Genomic DNA, 15,429 nt, shown 5'->3' with positions numbered 1-15,429 from the left:
TTTATGATATGCAACAAAAGACCGCCCTGTGTGTACGCTTCAAACATTCAAAACAGCAACATTTGCTGCGAGTAGTGTGAGAATTTGTATGACTCGGATCATCTGATGTTGAAGAAGAAGAAATTGCATAACTGATAGCACAGCTTGAGAGGAAATATGAGGTTTACAAGCTATAACCAGTGGGCCTTTGACATTTTTCAAAATTACCACATGACTGTCAAGAATAATGTGTGAACTTTGTGTCGAGACCGGAACTTTGTGCCGAGAGGTCAGAGGCTCCTATTTTTACCCATCCAGCCTGTCTGGGTTAGGGTAATCTGCAGATAAAGTGTGCTGTAAGATTAGGCCTCTACACAGACACAGAAATGTCCAACAGGCAACTGCCCCAGAGTGCTATCTACAGAGGAGCCACACTGTACCACACCTACGGTAAAGCCATTAACAACCACACCCTCCAGCACACCCCAAACCATCTAAATATTTAACATTCTATTCTTATAAAGATAATCTAGACAAGAATTTGAAGAATTTTTACGCAACGTAGCATCACCTCCACACAGCCCAACTTTTTTAGATTAAAGATAACCCGCAGTTTGACTCATTCTTAGCAGAGCTTTTGTCCACAAACAAATCTATACATTTTTTTTTTTCTGAATTACAATGTACCCATCCAAAATACATTTTTAAAAATGTGCAGAGTCTCTTGCACTGTATGCCAATGTATTTTCTTTTGAGCTGGCGTTGCTTCGCTGGGTGAAATGCACCATTCTCTTTATTTTGTTTAAGCAGCACGTCACTTCATACACTTAAAGACCCACAGGGATGTTATCACCGACAATGGTTGAGTCAAGGAAGTCCTAAGACTGAGTTCTCATTGGAAAAAAACATAAACAAAGTCATTAGTTCCTGTATTACTTCGAAGAGCACCAAAATGTTTCCGAAAGATACATTTATGTCTTATTATTAAACTTTAAATCAGCATGATCCTGGAAAATCCATCTGTAGCTAACCACAAACAGATGTTATGAACTACAAGAGCTGTTAATATTGTGCAATGGCCTTCCTGCGGTCCCTGTGAATGATCAAAAAACACCCATGAACCATTTATCCATACATTTAAAAAAAAATTTTTTTTTAGCACCATAGGTTCACCTGCTAAAGCCCTTTACAAAGCCGAACCTTTGAAGCGCTTCCAAGTTTCCCTTTTGTTCAACAATTTAGACACAACATCAGTCTCACCTTTCCTGAGGCCGTTTTCATTAGAGCAAACTCCCTGCCTGCGCCGAGCAATGCTGCCTCTTCATCAAAGCCTGTGCCTGCGAGAAAAACATGCAACAATTTCTGACACATTTTCAACCTTGTACACAAACGGTATCAAGTGCCTGTAGCAGGTGTACAGAAGCATATGGCAATCACTGCCCACAGCCCCCCGGATCCAAGTACAGTTTGTATCACTTACTGATGATGTGCAGATCCTTCTCGAGGTCAAACAGAGAGATGCCGCAGGCGTGCAGACATTTCCTTGCCAGCTTCAGCTGCAGTTCCTGCTGCAGGGCCGGGTCTGAACTCATCGTATAGATCCGCACCACAAACCCATCCTGCAAGACACAGAAGGAAACAATTTATTTCCACAACAGAACACTTACTGTGTGGCATTTAGTTATTCTCATATTAGATTTTTCTGCTTTTCCTGCACACAGATTGCATTAGGATAATTCAAACTTTCTGAAACAAAATACATTAATACATAAAGAGGGGCTGTCTTATATTTGCGTCGTTTTCCAAAGGGTGTGGCCTTCCTTCACAACATGTGTGGGTTTTTTTTTTTTGGTTTTTTTTAAACTTTCTTTTTATTTTCATTTTTAAACAATCACAAACAATAATGAACAAAAATACAGTGGGGCATCTCCAGTCTGTATGTTTCTCTCTCAGTCCGTTTGGTTAGTCCATTTAGTTGTTGGTGTCACGTTCTTTGTAGGCGTTCCATTTCTTCCAGTTCCTCTCAAATATGTGTCTCTTGAGTCTTAAGTGATGGGTCATCTGTTCCATTGAATAGATATCCCTGATGATCTTGAACCAATGTTCCACGCTCGGCACCTCCACTCTGTGCCAGTTCCTAGTGATAGCCTTTTTACTGGCAATAAGCAAAACCTTCACCAGATATCGGTCTTCCTTCTGCACAGCTTCATCAAGTTTACCGAGATACATGACAACACAGCTGTTTGGTATGTCGTAGGCCAATATGTTGTTAACAGTTGTATTTACAATATTCCAAAACGGTCTTATTTTAGAACAGCACCAAAAAACATGTGAATGATGTCCCTCTTGATCACCACAGAGTCTCCAGGATGGTTGTTGGGTTTTTAATTGTCTACTCTTAAATTTGGGTGTTATGAAGAATCGAGTGAGATTCTTCCAAGCAAACTCCCCCCATATTGGTGAGCTGGTGGTAGAACATTGAGTCATGCACATTTTGTCCCAATCGTCATCTGGAATGTCAATCTTTAGCTCTGATTCCCATTTACATTTTAGGTAAAGTGTTGAGCTTTCTCTATTCTCTTCAAATGCTTTATAAAAAGCTGAGATACCCCCAGATTTACCCTGATTATATGCATCTACTATAATTTGAATAATCCCATTAAGTTCTGTTTTAGAATCGATTGTAGTTTCTTTCCTAATATAATCCCGAATTTGTAAATATCTGAAAAAATCTTGTTGTTGTAATCCAAATTTCTGTTTTATTTCTTGAAAGCTCATACACTTCCCCTGTTTACAGATTGTGCAGAGAGCGGTAATGCCCTTTTCGGTCCATTGTTTAAACCTTGAGTCATCCAGACCTGGTAAAAACTTTGGATCATAGGCCACCCAACTCAATATTTTTCTCTCTCCATGCAATCCATATTTCCTCATTACCTTCCTCCCAAATTTCCAATGTAAATTTTGTTATTGAATCTATTGTCTTCTTTATGATTTCGGTTTGTTCTTTCATACCCAACAAACTTTGTATTTGTATGCCTGCGACTTCAATTTCAATATCTTTCCACCTTGCTTCATACTCGGACATGCACCAACATACCACAGGCCTCAGCTGTGCCGCATAAAAATATTCCTGCAAAACTGGTAAAGACATTCTACCCCTACTGTATGCCAGTTGAAGAGTTTTGTATATAGTTCTGGGTTTTTTGCCATTCCAAATAAACCATGATAAGCTCTTGTCCCAGGAAGTAAATTTGTTTTGAGGTATTGATATTGGTAAGGATTGAAAGAAGTATCGCAACCTTGGTAAAATATTCATCTTGACCACCTTAATCCTGGAGCTAAGATCCAGGAGATAAGTCGACCATCTCTGTAGATCTTTTTGAATGTTTTGGTCAATAATGTTGTAATTGGCTTCGTATAATTTGTCTAGTGATTTTGTTATTGTGACTCCAAGATATTTCATGGTTTTAGAGTTCCAGTTTAGGCTACATGTGTCCCGAATGTTTTGCGATGGAGAGTAGTTGAATGTGAGAACCTGAGTTTTTGCAATGTTAACTTTATATCCAGAATAGTGACCACAGGTATTGAGAAATTTCATCAGCAGGGGAAACCCTTTGTCTAGGTTTTGCAAGAACACCACCACATCGTCCGCGAAGAGGCCAATCACATGTTTTTTGTTTTTAATCTCTAGTCCTTCCAGGTTGGTGTTTTGACGAATTGCCTGTGCTAAAGGTTCAATATAAAGGGCAAAGAGTGTGGGACTCAAGCAACGGCCTTGTCTGGTGCCTCGTTCTAATGTTATCCTTTTTGATAATTGTCCATTTACCTTAATCCTTGCTGTTGGTTCTTGATAGATAGTTTTAATATTCTGGATTGATTTTTCATTTAAGCCAAATTTGTTTAGTACTAAATATAGAAATTCCCAACTGACACCGTCAAAAGCTTTTTCTGCATCTAAACTTATTATTGTGGCTTTTGTCCCGATTTTTTGTATTTGATCTATGATGTGTAGTGTTCTCCTAATATTGTCTTGTGTTTGACGGCCTTTAATAAGTGTGTTTTATTTTTTAAAGAGAATTGTAATCTAAATTTTCTGACATGTCACGTTAATGGCATAGAAACAAGACTGTGTAGAGTGTTAAATCTCACCATAACGCCATATGTAGATATATAGGAACCTATAACTTCTAGTGTATAGAGGGTTATGCAATTGCCAGAGTTATAAGTTACACTGCATGGCTGAAAGGCACAATGGGAAAGGAAGAGTGTAAAAAAAAGATCAAGAGAGTAATGAGAAGATTATAGGAAAATGAATAAAAGTTTGCAATGAGCCCGTGTGGCTTTGAATGTGTGGTAATGATAGACTCATATTGTGCTTTCTTTCCTTCGGAGCAGATCACATGTGCCTGTCAAGTCTTCAAACTATAGCTTTAAGCAGTATGTGTGGTGGTTGCTCACTAAAAATGCATGCAGTTTCACTGAAGACCACCCCCCATACAGTGCACACCCCCATAATTAGTCAAGAGGCAGCCTGCTACGGCAGATATATGGATTTTGCATCTTCCCCTCCCCCACTCACATTACCAAGTACTTATGCAGATAAATGCTCAGGAGACTAAGCTCTCCAGAGAATACCCACATGTGGTGCCACTGCCCTCACTGCCACGCCTACATTGCACACACACACACATACACACACACAATTACAAGCTAAAAACACAGCTCCACCCCCCCTCCGTGGCACAGCTGGTGATCAGCTGAGAATCCTGCCTTGAAAGAGGGAGTGACAGATGCTTTACTGGGCATCCAGCGGAACAACTGCCCTCATTTTAACAAACAAAAAAAGAAAATAACACAATAGAAATGAAGACAGTGGACTTGGTTGTAACTCGAAATATAAATTCAATCCTGCTGAGCTGTACAGTGTCTAAATGACTCAACATGAAGGAGAAAGCCATGTATAGGCACGGCATCTGTGTCTCTTTCCATGCACATGAAGTCAGACAACCCCTCACAAAGCTGACAACAAATCACTATGTAGTTCAGATTGACCGAGTAAGTGGCTTTGTAAGCCAAGACTCCAACCCTGAAGATCGCCTGCAGGGAATTCAACATCGCCACAGTTTCACTGGGCTATAAATGCATGTAAGTGCACAATAAAGCCTGCTCCCTCCATTGTGTTGAAGAATACATGGGATTTCCCCCCCCCTAGGTTCAGTTTTTTATCTAAGGGAAGGTCCACACCCTAGTAAAATGGTTTAAATTTGAAAGTTTCTTCTTTGTGGAGGCTGAAATAAGTGAAACAGTATCAATAAATTGAGAAGCATTAGCAGGAAAACTCACATCTTTGCAGGCGGCGATCTGGTTGATATACTCTCCATCTGTGAAGATGATGTTTTGTCCATCTGAATGTTGACCTGTCGTAACATTGGCAGTTTGTTGTTAGTCAGACATGTTATGCTTCAATTACAATGAGGCCTTTAAAAGGCAAGTACGTGAATTGTATTCTCGGCACCTGGCATGGTAACAGTCCCCTCACGCTCAAGAGTCTCTGGGCTGATCTTGATGGCCGCCATACTGTGGTTACTTGTGTCCCGGTACAGCAAGTACCCCTGAAGATACAAAACCAACACTACTGATGATCTACAATCATGACGAACGATCCCGAATTAAAAGTCGAGTACACAGAGCTGCTAAGACTTATGAGTCCAACAAATTAGTAAATACTGTTAAAGATAAAATGCTGAAAATGTCAACAGATTTTTAACACGGAAAATATCTGTATTTTAATGGAAGCATAAGGACTTACCTGTGCAAAGCCAAGCCATGACCGTTTCTCCTTTCGATTCCTGATTCGAGACGTTGAGTTGTACACGTGACCCTGTGGGGCATTGATGGCATGCAATCAGGCAACAACAAAAAACTGAGACTCTGTTTAAATCTAACAGATGATAAAAACATTAAACAACAATCTCAAAGTTTGGAAAGACATTTTTATGGTTTGTTTGTTGCCCTAGATAATCGTTGATTTCAAATGAGCATGTAGCATAAAGAATAAAACTCAGACTTTCAAACAGTTACAGGATGCTGAATTCCCTTTTTAGGTTTAAATATAATTTCATAATGAAATGTGCAGACAGAAATTAATCTTTAATACATCGTCCCAGTTAGAAAATAGCATGAATGCCGCTTTCCCGCAAACTACACATTTCAACATCTGCCGTGAAAGCATACTTCTCCAAAACAACTGAAAAATGATGACTTAGCACTATTCACCTACATCACTTCATTTATAGTTTAAATTAAAATAATAATAATAAAAAGAGAAATTTCTGAAGCGACAGGGAAAAGCTTGTTTGGGAAAAGTAAAGACCGATATGATCTCCACCTTGGATGGTGATACATACCCTGACTGTACCACTGTAGCCAGATCCCACTTTGTAGAGTCCATCTTTGCAAAGCAAATATAGGAAGGAGCCATCAGTCTGTAGGAGACAGCGCTCGTCGTCATCGATGACCACTTCTTTCAGGACCCACTTGTTCATCAGGGCCGCACGTTTGATGCCATTTCCAAACCAGTCCTGGATTTGGATCTTTCCCACCAGTACAGCTTGTACACTCCTCTGGAGAGCGTTCAGTATGGTGGGAACCTGGGGAGATTTAGAAAGATAAGCAGGAAAACCTTTGATAAGACATGATGAGGTGTGTTTGCAAAACAAAGTATGGGCAAACACCCTGAATTGCACTGGGGTGAAAAGCATCTGGAAGCACATCAACTAGAAATTCCCCGTGAGATTCATTGTTGGTGTACCGGTAGTCAAATTTTTAGAGATGCGGAGAGTTGCAGCCAGTTTGTCTGCCCTTCTCCTATCATGCTTGAATGCATTTCACACACACACACACACACACACACACACACACACACACACACACACACACACACACACACACACACACACACACACACACACACACACACACACACACACACACACACACACACACACACACACACACACACACACACACACACACACACACACACACACACACACACACACACACACACACACACACACACACACACACACACACACACACACACACACACACACACACACACACACACACACACACACACACACACTTACTGCTGATCTCACTGCTTACGCGCACACACACACACAGAGGCATGCACAACATGAAAGCCCACACTTCTCGGCAGCCTGCCTGCCATTGTGATGATTCAGTCCAATTGAAACCTGAGGGTATACCATGTGAGTGTACTAAATCCATCTGCAGGCCAAGAAAAGTGCAAGAATACTATTAAATTCACAAGTTAGAGAAGAACGTGCTTTTGGTCACCAGAGACCGTGCACTTAGATTTGCAGTCTCAAAGATTTTGCAATTAAAGTTTCCTTATATAAACAAGGGAAAACAGAAAGGAAGAGAGGAAGGAAAGAGGACACGCAAGAGATGGAAGCACACAGACGAACGGCTAATTGGCGGAAGAATGCAGGCAGGGTAACATAATCAAACAGGAGAATCAGGACGGCATGACATTTTCCAAAACTCAATTTGTCTTGTTCACAGACTACACACAGTCTCTCTGAAGAGAGGAAATGCATGTGTGTGCTGGAGGTTACTCAATACACCCTGAATTGCACTGGGGTGAAAAGCATCTTTACTGGACAGGAGAGGAATCCTTAATGGATCACTGAGAAACACACATTTCTCAGTTAAAATGGTGTGGAACTGAGAAAAATTCAAATTCAAGTGTTTGGTTGTTGAAAGTTGGGATTCATAAAACAGAAATAGGAAAGACTCAGAATCACATGTGAGGCCTTTTCTGAGAAAAATATATTTGTTCTTATGAGCGATCCGAAAAGAAGACCAGCGCATTCCATGGTTTTAACAACTGTAGTCATCTGTGTTAAGAAAAAATAAATCAATAAATCTACATGAGCAGTTCAGAGGACACTGATAATAATTTGTTTTGATTATATTTAACGCTAGAGACAGAAAAAAAGGATCTTTGGTTTACAAACTATAAAAAGCTGAAAGCACATTTAAATCTCACCAAATTCATCCATTCTGGTTAATTACCTGTATTGTCTGGCAGGCATGGCTACCATTATTGGTGAGGATGGCAGAGACTGCCTGCAGGATTTTGCCCGTGTCCCCCCAGGCCACCACCAAACTGAAGAGGCAGGCGCAGGACAGGGCAGTGATGGCCTGTCCGGTCGGGTCATTGGGCCCTGTGCTCCGGACCGTGGTCTCCAACAACAACTGGAACAGAGACTCTGACAAAGCAAACATTTCATGAGGACATGAAACACTTGGCAGGAGAGTAAATCAAAATTGTCTTTTGCTAAATCTACTTGAAAACAACTGCGGAGCCAATAGAACCGCACTCTCAACAGAGAGCACCACATTTTAGGATTCATATGAATATTTGTTGCGTTATCGGTTAACAGATATAGACATCTTTAGGTTTTACCTAAGACATCGGGAGGCTCAGTCAGGAAACCCTCCGGCTGTTGTCCCTGCAGCATGTCCAACAAGGCCTGGAGGCTACGCAGGCACAGTAAGGGGTGGGAGAACCGCGTCTCTTTAATCAGCTCAAAAACCCCACACAGGCCAATGCCGATGATCTGCGGACACAAGGGAAGAATCACATTTATATGAGCTCATGAACATCTAATGTAACTAATATAAATGTAAACACGTCATGGAAATATTCTTGTCACATGGTTTTTTGGGGAGGGAGGAATTCAGACTGTAAAGCACCACTAAAGAAGTTTAAATGTTTGAAGAAGGTTTTTTTGGGGGTTTTTTTGTGAGCATGGTCTCATCACTCCGTCGCAGTCTACCAACAGTACAGCAGTCCACACTGCGCACAGTCACCACCGCTGATTCTAACATCCCATATTAAACATTTTGTTTGATGAAAGACCCACTTGGCTGCGTGGATGAGGGACGCAGTGGAGTCTGGCCTAGAAAGGATTCCTTTTTAATGTTGGCATTGTTTTGTTACTGAATCAAATCGTGTCCCAATGTACTTTCTTATTTTAGAGCTGTACTTGTTTTGCAAGAACAACATTTTCCATGTATTACTCATGAAACACTTCAAAGCATATACATAACAACAAATAAGTTAATGCAAATATTCCAAAATACAAATAACCTAATTTGAATAGCAAAAAAAACCCAATCAATAAATTGAGTAGATGCTTTCAGGCTCTCGACATCCTCAACATATGTTTCGTTCGTAGCCGTTGGTGAGCTGGAATTATAACTAAATCTCCTCATATTATATCATCAGTAGCTTATTTAATTTATCCTAAAGAGGATAATGCTCCACAGCCTCCCCAATTTTGGATAAAGCGTAGCACAAATTAAATCCATCCATCTGCAACATTTCTGGGTTCACCTGCAAACATTGGTCTTTCTTTGTTGTTGCAGTAATCCTCTTAAAAGGAAAAACAGAGTGAAGAAAACAAAGGCACAGGCCGGATTTTTCCATTATTTGAAGGTATAACTTTAGTCCCATTTCAAACGGCACAGTACAGTAGATAATCAACTCTTTAACAGGAGCTCTGCACTCTCACTGAGACAAGTAATTGAATCTCTCACGTTGGTGTTCTAAAACCATTTATTACACATTTTTCATGGTATTAAATGTTCTATTATTTTCACCCAATAAAATAGCAGTTGTGTAATTGCAATAATTAATGCACTTTCAACAACACATGTTGAGAGGCTTAAAATATTTACCAGTTGTTTCAAACATTATTTTATGTAACTGATGAGCGAGTTGATGGGTATGCAGCTTTATTTGAAGCCTTATCACATAATGCAAGACAGCCACATTGGCTGTACTACTTATAATATTCAAGTTTTTTTTTTTTGTTTAATCATCACAACTGGCTCCATCCATCAGTGTCATAGTTCCCTGCACAAAAACAAATGTATGAAAACTGCACATAAAAAACAGCATTTTTGAGAAAACTGTCAATAAAGCTAAAGATTGTTTAAATCAGAATAATGACAGCAAAAGGCTGTGGGAGTCCAGAATCATTTTTAATGGTTTTGACTGGAATTCAGCATGGTTAGCTCCCTTTTTGTATTTTCTAACGCAAATGAGAACAAATCGATAATTATAAATTGTTTAAAATGAAATGAAAGACACTCATAACAAGTGAGCCTTTGTTTTATTTAGATTTTGAATACCGAATCTAAAACAAAAAAGTCTAACCTAATCCTCATGGGAAGCGTCGTTTTCCACTTCTTGCGAAGAAATTTAAATTAAAACGATTGATGACAATGAGCCTTGAAGTCTCAGGGCGTCTCTCCGATTCCCCCCCAGAGCACAATCTGACGCTTCGGTACCAAGCACTGCTGCTTCCACATAGGGGGCCGGTGATGCTCGCTGCTCGTACCTTTGGCAGCTTCACGGCTGGCTCACGGTACTCTTCCTCCTCCTCGCTGTCTGAGTCACCGCTCTGCACCGAGCTCCTGGAGGCCAGTGCAAGGGAGGCCTCCCTCTGCTGCCAGTCCAGCACACAGTGCCGCACGTTGCAGTAGACGTTGAACGCCGAAGGGTTGCTGTGCAGCTTGATGTCCGGCACGCAGAGGGCTCCATCTAGACTCTCGGCCTGCAGAGGAAAAAATAAATAAAAAACATTGGAGGTTTTCATCTATTCCTTCTCCTGTTCACCACAAGCATGATATCAGTTGCTCAAGATTCTATTTTGTCATATAACAAACGGTCCTTCTTAAATAGGTAATCCAATACAATGAAATTCAATTTCTCGGCCCCACCACATCCCTTTTTTCCTTTGCCTAAAATGATTCCGAAACAAATGGGAAAGCTCATTTCATGACCACGGTTTATAAAATATGCACACAAATTCTATATAAAATCGTAAGGGTTTTTGTCTGTTTTATTTTTTTCCTAAAATCTGGAAGACAAACGCGTCCACTTCTCATCTCACTGACTGCTGTTCATTAAGGTGGGAATTTTTGTGGGTAAAAACTATTAGCGGAGGAGTAGGATAACTAATCAGTACCTCCAGGAACCGCAAAGAATCTTTTCTTGAACCAGTGTTGTTTGTTAAGTATGAATAGGTGTTTGAGCCTTTTCTGGATATGTTCTGGGAGAGCTCTTCTGCCACTTTCCTGCACTTTTCCAGCTGAGAAAACACAGTGTCACTGAATCTGACCGCTGTTGTTGTGGCGACATGTTGACTTATAGTGCTTGATCAAAACTCTTCAATTAACATTTGACACTTATTATGTCGTCAATTGTTGGAGCGACTTAAGACGGTGGCACTCCAAACACTCGGTGAGATAATTTCAAAGCAGTTTTGTGGACAGTCACTGTGATATTTACCACAGCACAAGAATACTGACAACAATAAATCAAGACAATACAGGGAGATATTTATTTTTACATCTAATCTAATACATATATATGTATTTCTCATGCTTAGGCAGAGACTCAACAATTAAAAAAAAAAAAAGTCACACCTATTTTGCTTTGGTCTTGATCACTGTCAGTTTAACACAATTTACCTTGATACATAATAGATCACCAAATAATGAGCACAAAATCCTGCTTCAGAAACTGTTCAAGTCTACATTGCGACTGAAATAAAATTGTGCCGACGTTTGAAAGCATATTCACAATACAAAAACTAAATCTATAACGCATGCATTATATCAGCTTGAACAATTTTACCTAAAACCAATTGTTTTGCCGTTCTTTTAATTTCCGTGTGGAGCTACAGAGGGGCTGTATGCAAGATTATTGAAACAGACAATTTAGAAACCTTAATAAAATGCAGTTCACTGATGCGAACGTCTGCCAGCAAATAATGAGGGAACTGTTATAAAAACGTCAAAGAACGATGATCTGGTGGTAAGCAGCCTAGTTTCATAATGACAATCTCTCCAGTTCAGGTCTGTTTTCCATGTGGAATTGTTTGGGTTTACTCCGGAGAGTCCCGTCTCTTCCCGGAGTCCCACAGCATGTTTTTGTGTGAATGTGACAGTCTGTGGTTGTCGTTCAGTGATGGACTGGTGATCTGTTCAGGGTGTCAGCTGGGATCAGCTTCTGCCCCCGAGCACCTTCAACTGGATTAAGCGATATAAAAGATTTATGAGGGGCGTAACCAACCCAGGGAATGTTCAAGCTCTGAAAAACAGATAATTCTGTTAAGTAATTGTTTCTGTATTTTTTTTTGTTTTCCCAGTTTTATGTTCCTGGTTTATGTGAAAGAGCAGAACGTTAACGCAGCTCTTCGCGAATACAGTACAAGGAAAGGGAAAACAACATAAATAAATAAGAAAATCGGTGAAATGAAAACACTAAAATATTTAGCGTATCAGCAAAGAGGCACAAGGTCAATTTATCTCACACTTCAAGTTAGAATTTCAAGGTTGTATCTTTGTTCCATTTTACCTTTATTTGCTAATCTATGGTGCAGTTGTGTGGTTTAGTTCCACACAGCGTTACCAAATCACTTTTGCCCTATGTCAATGTGAGCTCCTGAAAAAGTCTTCAACTAATTCCATGTTTTTGTGTTTTGTCACCAGCTCTTACGTTATTTTAGGGATTTTGAATAAATCTTAAAATCATTGGTTCAAGAGTCAGACTGTCATTCTGTGTGACTAATATAAACAGTTCTCCTAAACATTTTTTTAAAGAAACAAATCTAAAAAAGCTTTTTCAATTACTTCAATTTGACTTGTTGAAAATAACTAATATCCATATCTGAATCCTGGTTTGCAACTCTTACTTATGTTTGTATTAGGGCTGAACGATTAATTGTGTATATCGCGATATGATAAAACGGGATTTTCTGCTCACGTGACGACTTGCGCGTCCTGCGCGTGTCATGTGCCCAGCTTGCCCGAACGGGCTCGTGGTTTTTAGGGATGGAGCCGATTCGATCCGGGATTTGGTTCCGATATCAACGTAATTCACGGATCGGAAATTTCAGATCCAACCTGCGGAGATTTCTGATCCATGTAGCCTCATCTGTGCTTCACCGTTACTGAAATGACTCCTCAGTGTTTCCCTGCTGCTGCTCTGCTCGCTGGCTGCAAACTGTGGACTGGATTTCCTGAAGGGAGGCGGGTCTCAATGAGACGAGGAGTAATGAGCAGGCTTGGGAAGTAGCACTGTGCTATCCAACTTTTCATGACAACATGTTGCTGTTTGGACCTATTTTACACTCAAAACACCGCAAACAGACGTCACTGTTTTAAGACTCCAGCTCGCCGAGGAGAACGGCGCTGACCGCAGAATTAGAACAATGAACAGCTCGCTCCTCCGCTGTAGCAGTCGATTCACACCTCCGTGAAGCTGCGTCCTACTCCGCGCTAAACTCCCTGAAAATAGTCCCAATCATTTGTGTTGTGTTCGAGCTGGAAACACTGCTGTTTGTGCTGCGTTGCTAAATAATTTCCCCAGGAATTAATAAAGTGATTCTGAGGTTTGAAAGATAGAAGTAGTTTATTATGAGACGGTGACGTCACACAGACCCCCACATTGTCCAAATGGAACAAAAACAGTTTGTACTGCTTCCTTTTCTGTCCTTATACTAACCTCAAGTTGTCTTTTGAGAGAATACATGTAAACATTTGTACAATTCATACTTTACTGTACAGAGGAGTTTATTACAGTCTCATTTAAAGTCAACAATAATGATAATAATAATATTGAAGCAAACAGAGCTCTGGAATCAGAATCGTATCGGCAGATATACAAATTTAAGTATCCGGATCGGAAGTGAAAAAACGTAGATCGGTGCTTCCCTTCTGCAATGTAGATGAGCAAACCGCTCAAAATCCTTAATGTCAAGCCCTGCATTAGTATAGTGACCAAGCCTGGGTTTACGGCTTTGATAACACAATGGACAAGCGGTTGGCTTGTTGTGGTGAACGCTTACAAAACTGCAAGTCACAGTATTTAGTAAGTTTACAACTGCAATTGAAGTAAAAGATAAAAAAACTGTCTTTTCATATTAATACATTGAAAAAAGAATCGCATATTAAATCGCAATATTGAGGGGAAAAAAAAATCGCAATTACATTATTTTCCCAAATCGTTCAGCCCTAGTTAGTATATATAATATTCACTGTTTTTTATCTCTTCTTTTTCCCACTGCCACCTGCAGGCTGCCAAGCTTTTCATTGTTCAAACAATGATAATAAATACCTTTCCCATTTCAAAATACGTTTATGAGCTAAGAATACTAGGCAAACGCGAACAAACTCATAAAAGTTGTTTTCTTTCCACTAAGCACTGTTGAAACTATATGAAAGAGGACCTGAATCAACTTGATGTGGCTGATGGTGTCATTCAATTGTGTTACACATAAAGCCATTTGTAATATTGAGTCTAATCACATTGGCATAAATGAGGTGAACACTCCACCACGGGGAATTTACAATATAATCATTACAGCTAAGCTTGAGTGTTTAAGTTCAAATAATCGTTAGGTTAGAGAAACTACAGCCCACGGAGAAACCTGATAAACTAACCAATTGATAAGCTTTCCCTCATCCCGGCAAGCACAGCATTGTTAACTACAGTCCTGAGGCGAGCTCTGGAGAATCGCATTGATCGATTGAGCCTCTCCTGCTGTGTTGCGCTTTTGGCATCCCAATCACACAGGGTGATGTCATCTAGTTGGGGAGAGAGGTCGTTCATTCTCAGCTCGAACCACCGGGGAGAATATAAGCTCCCCCACCCCTCTGACAGTGCTGTCTGCTGCTCTTCTGCTGAGCCATGAGAGTTGTGTTTGTGAGTGAACGGCTGCGCAGCCTCCACAAAGGAGCACGCAGACTGGGAAGAGCACTTAAAACCATTACAATGTAGAGATGGTGTAATGAACTAAACCCATTCAGCAAGGAGGGAGGAAATGGATTTCTTGAGAGATGACAGCAAAACTAAAAAGGTGATGAAGATTGAAATACTGGATGTTGAAGATGAGCACTTGACAAAGAGTGCGTCTACCCCATATTCACGAGGACCCTCACCATTAGAATACTGTGCCATTAATACTTCATGTTTTTCTAATATTTTATGCATGCATTATTCTGTTTGTCCGCATTGTTTAAAAACACTTCAAAAATCCTAAGATGACAAAATGAAAAATACATCAAAAGATGATGTATTTTTGATGTAACAAGAGATAATGTGATGTGAGTAAACATCAGTCAAAATTAAAAAAAATAGTGAATAGAGGAAAAACTGTGATCCTGCCATGAACTAAATCAGAAATCACTGAAACATTTTAAAGTGTTTAGAATTTCTCATTCAGAATGAGAAATGCTTGAACAAACAGGAATCAAACGAGCCGTTGTGTATTATGAGGACATTTTACGACCAAAAATAAAGCTCTATGGTTCAGATTTGCAGATATAAAAATGCTGATA

The 15,429-nt window shown here is 40.0% G+C and overlaps 1 protein-coding gene across 8 annotated transcripts in view; it reads right to left on the bottom strand.

The window, feature by feature from the left end:
- mycbp2 (MYC binding protein 2) overlaps positions 1-15,429 on the bottom strand; it is a 67,896-nt gene that overhangs the window by 43,019 nt on the left and 9,448 nt on the right. For all 8 annotated transcript variants that reach the window (XM_080479177.1, XM_080479179.1, XM_080479180.1 and 5 more), the window contains exons 3-11: positions 10,422-10,637; positions 8,480-8,633; positions 8,086-8,282; positions 6,387-6,629; positions 5,789-5,860; positions 5,495-5,591; positions 5,323-5,396; positions 1,460-1,598; positions 1,240-1,316 (exon numbers count right to left, since the gene is read on the bottom strand). In XM_080479177.1, coding sequence (XP_080335303.1) covers positions 1,240-1,316; positions 1,460-1,598; positions 5,323-5,396; positions 5,495-5,591; positions 5,789-5,860; positions 6,387-6,629; positions 8,086-8,282; positions 8,480-8,633; positions 10,422-10,637 — 1,269 coding nt within the window. The remainder of the gene's footprint in view (positions 1-1,239; positions 1,317-1,459; positions 1,599-5,322; positions 5,397-5,494; positions 5,592-5,788; positions 5,861-6,386; positions 6,630-8,085; positions 8,283-8,479; positions 8,634-10,421; positions 10,638-15,429) is intronic.

This window comes from Lipophrys pholis (genome assembly GCF_963383615.2).
Source record: "Lipophrys pholis genome assembly, chromosome: 13".
Taxonomy (NCBI): Eukaryota; Metazoa; Chordata; class Actinopteri; order Blenniiformes; family Blenniidae; genus Lipophrys; species Lipophrys pholis.
The sequence above is the reverse complement of the archived record's forward strand: the minus strand, read 5'-3'. Positions and strand labels throughout refer to the sequence as shown.